Here is an 8,069-nt window from a genome sequence, read left to right on the forward strand (position 1 = left end):
GACCTACTTCCTAACTCTTTTGGTGATGGAATCTCACTCTCCTGATCCAATCCCTATAACAAAAATATAATTATTATGAGCACAAGAAATGCAAGAAAAGGGCATATATTGATATACATTTTAAGTCTGATTTAATTTATAAGAAAAGGCATATATAAAAGAACACACATTTGTCAAACTTTAGAGACTAAAAAAATATAGTATAAAGTAAAATTAAATCTTTTTTTTTCAGTAACAGCACTCAGCACAACTTTAAAAACCTTTTTTGTACACATGACAACTTGAATAGTAAAAAAACAAGAAAGTTTTGTTCCAACTTATTGATTTCTGGTTTAGTTTTGATCCTTTAGATTTTCTCCATGCAGGGCACAGAAAAGGGATTCTTCATTGATGCCAAATTCAAATGCCAAATTCTTCATTTCTGGGTTTCCCATGCAAGAGATTAAGCCAAGTCTTGAATTTTCTTTGGTTGATGGGCTTGGAAGTAATGGTGGGCAAGTAGAGAATAATGATAATCATAATAATGGGAGGCTTCTGTTCCCTTTTGGAGAAATCAAGCATCACCATCATCATCATCTTTCAGCGGCAGTAATTAGTTATTGGTGTTGAACTTGACCAAAACAACAAACAACAAGCTGGGAACAATTCAACTGGGTATTGTGTATTGGACTGGTATTATTGGTGAAGGCTTATCATGGTAATTAGTTATTAATTAAGAAGAAAATTAATGATGACAATCATGCAATGCATTCATCTGATCTTCTTAATTATATATAATCTGCTTGAAATTGTTCAGAGAGAAGCTAACACAGTAGGATATATATGGTTATTATTACTTGCTCTTAATTTGTATACATTTTAGCTCTTGTTTAATTTGCTATTTCAACAATGTAAGGGTTTACTATTACTCTAGCATAAGCTAGCACTACTAATTATATCATAAGCAGCAACAAGAAACTATATCAATATTCAACATATTTGTATTCAACAAGAAACTATGAACCTAAGAAAAAAACTGACGGAGATAAAGCAAAGGAAAAAAAAGAGGATAATTGTATTTGTACCTGTGAGATTTGTTGAGTAGGGAACATTCCAGCCAATTGTATTGGAATTTTACCTCCTTCCTTAGAAGCTATATAGGAGACTAGCGCTTGCAATTGCGCTTTAACGGTATCCAACTCTTCTTGCACATTTGGACCACAAGTAGATGATGTGCCAGCATCATTTGAAGAACCTAAATTCATTTGACTAATCCTTGTAGTGTTGTTCTTGAAAGCAATTATTGGAACAGCTCCCATACCTAAACCTCGAACACGACCAGGGTGCTCTTTCCCAAAAACTACTCCAAGAGCATCAAGAGGAGAATTAACAGTTAATTCCATCGGTTGTTGGCTGCTATGTACTTCAATCTTCTCCTACATATATAAAAAGAAAGAGAAAGAATCAAAAATAGTATTATCTTATAAAAAAGAGAGAAAAAGAAATACAAACAAGTTACTTATTGCACTTTAGTCTTACCGCTATTTCTTTAGCCTTTTCATTAACATAACTTTCATCTATTTTCTTGTGAGTGATGTCCCACATTTGAACCCTATTAACTTCTTTTCCCGTCTCTTTCGTCTAAAATTTAAGAAAAGTAGAAAGACTTGATAAAAAAATAGCAGCCTACTAACTTAGATTAGATATCCAGAAAATTAAGAGATGATGCATGCATTATATTTGAGATAGATTAGATATGCATGCATTAATTGATTACCAATTCAGCCCTTCTTCTTGCAATTGATTTAGCACCTGAAGTATGAGGAATTATTTATTTTTGCCGAATTTTTTTATTCCTCTTACAAAGTTTCTGCAAGTTAAATTTGGACACAATTATTACATTAGTTTGTTTAGTTAATAATGGAAAACTGAAGTGAATACACACGAAAAACTATGATAACAACCACTCTTCAATTGCAGAGGACAACTAGCATATAATATAGACGAGTTTAGACCAGCTATTGGATGCATCATTCACTTCTGCATGTAAATTTATAGCAATATTCACTTCTGCATGTTAACCGCAAGAACCATCATCTTTCAAAACTGACTTAAATAGGGTAAAAATGTGCACTAACCACAGCAATTTAGGACTAAAATAAACAAAGACTGTACCACTATTTAAGACTGCCCCGCAGCCAATAGTTCAATTGTAAAAATAAAGATCAGAACCTCTAGAAACTCTAGAGACACCCAGAAATCAAAATCACTCTTCAACAACATTGACTAGTTCATATTCAATTATATATATTCCAAAGGCTGTAAAAAAGGACAACATTTAACTAGGAGAGTAATTACTTACCTGAGTTTCAGGCTTCAAACGATATTCTACGAATAAAGCCCATTGATCAGGAGCAATATCTTCTGGTGCATTATTTATGATCTCGGTTTTACTCAACCTTGGATCATAAAAATCATTCCAAAGCTTTATCCTATGTTCCCTCCATTTTTTGCCAAGCGATTGGAGCAAAAATCGTTTGGCCAAGTTATCACTCACTTTGAAGCAAAATCGAGCCTTCAATATTATAAAGAATATATATTAACCAGCAAATATAATTAAATAATTGCAAAGAAATAAGCTTTAGAGTTTGAGTAATCTTCTTACTAGGAAAAAAATATTCAATTGATTTTCAAAAAAGCTTGCTGGAATGTCTGACCACTTGTCAAAACTGATTGGAAATGCTACACAATCAGTGGCCAATTGTCCACAAACTCCTGCAAGGAGTCCAGCTGCTTCTCCTACTGCTGCATGATGTTTATCAAAATTGACAACTATGCGCAAACCTTCTGGCAAATTATGCACATCCTTCGCTAATAAATGAAGGCGTGTACTATCTTTGTATTCATCTAAAATAGACAAATGAGTATAAATAAATGAGTAAATGAGCGACTAAAGAATAAAATAAAATAAAATATAGCATGAACATATGCTACATAAATTCTAATTTATATTAAAAAATATCAAAATAATACACCGTATATAAACGAAGAGACAAAAGAAATAGATTGAAGATTGAAGATTCGCTCACCACTACTAACAAGTGGCGAATAAAGAACAAAAGAAAAGATTTTTTTTTCTTTAAAAAGAAGAGGGATAAAGAAAAGATAAAGCTAGAAATTCTTAAACAAAATAGAGACAGAGAGTAATAAGCTAATAACTAAAGGTAGAAAAAAAGTCATAAAACAGAGGGCAAAATAAATAGAATGCACTTTAAAATTGACTAGTTATTAAAATAAGTTAGTTTTTTCTTTTTTCTTTTTTTCTTTTTACAATATGTCATTTGAAAGCGTTCAAGTTGCAGTGAGTTATTAAAATCAGTTTGCAATTGAGCAACAGCAACAACTATAATCAATGTCAAATTTTGACTAGTTAATAAGCTCAAAAACTGCAACACAGATTAGATTTTTCATGTACCTAGTAAACTTATTTGTTTATTTGTGTAAGAAAAGTACATGAAATAGAGGAGATTATTTTTGATAAATTATGTGTAAGAACATAAGGAAAACATTACCTTTGTACCTTTATGAAAGTTTTAACATGTGGTACCTTTCCTCAATAGGCTGTATCAGTTCAGCAAACTGCAAAGTAGAGAAGGATCATATAAGGAAACTTCAAACCTAGAAGCAAAAGCAAAGCCTGAAGAGATGAGGCAAAAAAATTTCAAGAGACAAAAAATTGAAGTACTTAACAGTTTAGTCAGTTGTAGCATGATACTCAGTTTCACTACTTTATATTTTGCACATTGACTACTGAAAATGAATATATTGTCTGGAATTTGAATTCAGACATACTCTTCTGATTAATCTGAGCAATCCGAAAATAATTTGACTCAGACACCAATAGTAAGCTACAAGAGTTCAGTGAGAGAAGATGACACTGAAAGAGGGGGAAAAAATAAAAATGAAAAAATCAAAGCCTAATTGTTTCTTTCTTGTTTTAGCACTCAAGTCTCAACTAATGAATGAACATGTCTTGGAGGCTCTTCAACCATGACCTTCTGCAACACAAACCATACCTGATTGAAATTGAAGACACAGCAGTGTGGAGCAGATAGAAAAAATTCACATTTTCAATAGAACTAAGAGGATAAAAAGAATCCAACTTGTAACAACTCAGCCGGTTCAAAAAAGTTAAATGTTACATAAACACATCCAAATCAAGAACTGGTTGAACTGTAATACTAAAAATTAGTAATCCACAGCATGATGGGACCTGGGTGGGCTACACAGCTTAAAACATAAAATTGAAGCTGCAATTATACTACTGGCAGGTACATGAAAAATCTAATTTGGACATTGACACAAATAAACAAATAAGTTCCAGCAACACAGTAACCCATCAGTATATGCAGCAACAAATTAGGATGACATTGATGTTCCAGCATATATTTAAACAGCTCTACTAACATTTAGATGCAAGGAAAGTCCAGAAACAATATGACAGGCACAATCAAGGAGCAGGAAATGATCATCAGAAATTACAATTTCATCAATTTTGGCCATAACCCAATTAAAAATCACAATGTTAACACATGATTAATCCAAAGAATCTAACCCGAAAAATTGACCCAAATCATAAAGGAGTTGAAGTTTAAAACCAACACAACAATGAGAAATCTACACAATACTCCACAATATCCCAAGAGAAATCACAATGAAACAAAAGAACATGACAATAATCAGGCACACGAAGTAAGAACCACTTAAATCAACCAGGAATAAACTTAGCACATAAACTATCCATCATCAGGAAAATAAGGAAAAAAACTTAAGAAGCATATTTACCAAATATCATAACCCTGACCAATAAGTTGCTCAGAAATTTCCCAAGCAGAATGCCAGGAACAAAGTATAGGAGCAGAGGAAACCAAAAACCAAATAAAGAAAAACTCCAGCCCCAACATCATTCAAGAAGAAGAGTTAATGATCTATTTTTTCAGGATAATCTCAAGCAATAAGAACGCAGAGCCCTACTTCACTAAGCTTATTCAGGATAATCTCAGGAAATAATTAACTAAAGTGATAGATATTATGAACAGAATCACAGAATAGAGCCCTACTTCACTAAGCTTATTCAGTCTGAACTCATTTATCAATTCACTATATTAAGAAATAGTAGGATGAATTAACTAGCAAAATCCAAAACAATAATAAGAGTGGCAGCAATTGAACCATTGACACATGCATCAAAGTAAATACATAAGGAAAGAGAAAGTGAAGTTACCGTCAATCCAAGATCTGATATCGTCGACTAGTTGAACACAAGACCCGATCGGCGTCAATCACCCCCACACCAACGTCAATGGAATACTTCAACACAAGCTCCAATCGTGGAGCTACAGAGAAACAAAAACCATTCTTTCTTTTCATTTAATAAAATCTCTAATAAAAGAGTGAACTAATTATTTTAGATAAAATTGAATTTAAAAATAAAAATTTATTTTGGACAAAAAGAGTAATAAAATTTAATTTTATAATAATTAATCATATATCGTACTAAAGTAAAAAACTTTAATAATTTTTTATTTTATTGATCCTCCACTTGTTTATTTTTATCAAAAAATATATAAAAAGATGTGTTCATTCAAAATACATATATATGAGCAAATATAAGGTGAAGAGCACTTGAGTTAACTATCACTATGGCAGCAGCAACCACTTGTGGGATTACACTCCCAACGTTGAAAGTGATCAAGTATGATACATACAATTTGACAATGTCCAGTATCACATGATATATCTTTATTGCAATGATTCAACCTCCTATTGACACTGCTGCTTGCGTCTGCAATAATTAACAAAACTGATAGATTAATATAATATTTAAATATATTTTATATTCATTTAATTAAGTATAATCATTTATGTATTTGTATTTAATTGTTTAAATACTTAAAATAAAAATTGTTATGATATAATATTGTAACTTTTATAATTAAAAAGTTGCTTTCAAGCATTTTTACTCATTACAAAATAAATTATGAAAAAAAAATAAGATAAATTTCGCTACCTGAAATAAAAAGTAAAGCCACAACAAGAATGCAAAAGAAAAACTTTGACGCACTGTTAGTAGCCATCTTGAAAGAATATGAATAATCAAGCCTATTGATCAGTCTATTTATAGGCTCTTGGAAAAAAAAAATTAAACCCAATATGATATTGTTATTATAATGACAATAATAAATTAGGTCTTGTTAAGATAATTAAATGCCGCTATCTCACATTATTGTTGGCAAATTTCTTACTTAATATGTATAAAATAAAATTAAATAATTCTTATTTTTAAATTTTAAATACTTAAAATAAAATTTTTTATAATAATATAATATCGTCACTTTTATAATTAAAAAGTTGCTTCCAAGTATTTTTACTCATTACAAAATGAATTATGAAAAAAAAGTAAGATAAATTTCGTTACCTGAAATAAAAAATAAAGCCACGAAAATAATGCAAAAGAAAAACTTTGACGCACTATTAGTAGCCATTTTGTCAAAATCAATTTGTGTTTTCTTGAAAGAATATGAATAATCGAGCATACTGATAAGTCTATTTATAGGCTTTTGGAAAAAAAATTAAACCCAATATGATATTGTTATTATAATGACAATAATAAATTGGATTTTATAAAGATAATTAAATGTCATTATCTAACTAATATGATATTTTTATTATAATGACAATAATAAATTGGGTCTTGTTAATTAAATGTTGCTATCTCACATTATTATTGACAGATTTCTTACTTAATATATATAAAATAAAATTAAATAATTCTTATTTTTGAAAAAAATTTAATTTTTTTATTTTGATTTAAATATTTAGACTGCAATTTTTTTAATTAAACATATTATTTCTAAGAACAACTTATTAAATAAATTGGTTTAGTTAAAGAAGAAGAAGTATTACTCATATTATAATGATTCTTTTACAATTTTATTCTTAAATTTTATAAAACTAGTTGCTTTTACTATGGGCAAAATCTTGTGCTAAAAATTCTGTCTTAGTTTTTACAAATTCAATTATTTTGTACTGTAGATAAATTTTTCTGTCACTCTTATGGTTGATAGATCTTTTTGTTATCTACTCATAAATATTTTGTTGATTTGATTAATGTATTAAATTTTTTATCAAACAATTAAATCGATTGACCCTCTCTCTCTATCTCTCTCTCATATATATAATAAACCTAATATGAAATTTTTATTATGATGACAATAATAATTTGGGTCTTTATTTGCATATTCTTTTTACCTATTATTATAAAATAAAGTTTAAAAAATTGTTATCTTTGAAAAATTATAAATGTTTCTTTTTTTATTTAAATATTTAAATTTCAATATCTTTAATTAATATATTACTTCTAAAAATAACTAATTAAACAAATTGGCTTGACAATATATATGTATATATTATTGATCCACTACAAGAGAAATGGAATTTAGCAGTGGAAAATTGTCGGCGTTTTTCCAAAACGCTACAAATCGACTGAATTGCTGCGATTCTTGTTGCGTAATCAGGCTCTGTTTCAATTGATTTGATTTGGTGGCTGTTTTGGGCCCCAACCGCAGCAAATAACCTTAGGAAAGGGGCGGGGTTTGTTTCATTAAAATACCCCAACCAAAATATTTCGGCGTCATTAACCTTCACCCTTTTCGCGCGAACTCCAGCAGAGCAACGGCGCCAATCACTGGTCTCCTTCTCTCGCCGTCGTGACTCTTCCCTCCGCCAGTTCCAACCACTACGTCTGTGTCATCATTCTTCCTCGTCACTGGTCTCCTCCCTCCGCCGTGTAGCTTCTGCGCGCGAAGGTAAAGTGAAAGGGGTCGTCCAAGTCTTCTCCTTCCTCCGTGCACGTCCGTGACGTCGGCGGCGGCCGCCCCAACCATCCGTCCCGGTGTCGTCCTTGGCAGCCTTCCCCCTTGCCCTATTTCTCGAAGCGCCGGTAATTCGTTTTGTAGCAATTTAAAATAGCCGCTAATCCGTATAAAAATCGTTGCTAAATTCCATTTTTCTTGTAAATATCAGATGAA

General features: G+C 30.9%; 1 protein-coding gene across 1 annotated transcript in view; it reads right to left on the bottom strand.

The window, feature by feature from the left end:
- LOC107632684 overlaps window positions 1–5,377 on the bottom strand; it is a 7,191-nt gene extending 1,814 nt beyond the window's left edge. The window contains exons 1-7 of the mRNA XM_016336351.2: window positions 5,264–5,377; window positions 3,552–3,618; window positions 2,645–2,886; window positions 2,342–2,554; window positions 1,519–1,849; window positions 1,065–1,415; window positions 4–53 (exon numbers count right to left, since the gene is read on the bottom strand). Coding sequence (XP_016191837.1) covers window positions 4–53; window positions 1,065–1,415; window positions 1,519–1,584 — 467 coding nt within the window. The 5' untranslated portion in view covers window positions 1,585–1,849; window positions 2,342–2,554; window positions 2,645–2,886; window positions 3,552–3,618; window positions 5,264–5,377. The remainder of the gene's footprint in view (window positions 1–3; window positions 54–1,064; window positions 1,416–1,518; window positions 1,850–2,341; window positions 2,555–2,644; window positions 2,887–3,551; window positions 3,619–5,263) is intronic.

This window comes from Arachis ipaensis, chromosome B03 (genome assembly GCF_000816755.2).
Source record: "Arachis ipaensis cultivar K30076 chromosome B03, Araip1.1, whole genome shotgun sequence".
Lineage (NCBI taxonomy): Eukaryota > Viridiplantae > Streptophyta > Magnoliopsida > Fabales > Fabaceae > Arachis > Arachis ipaensis.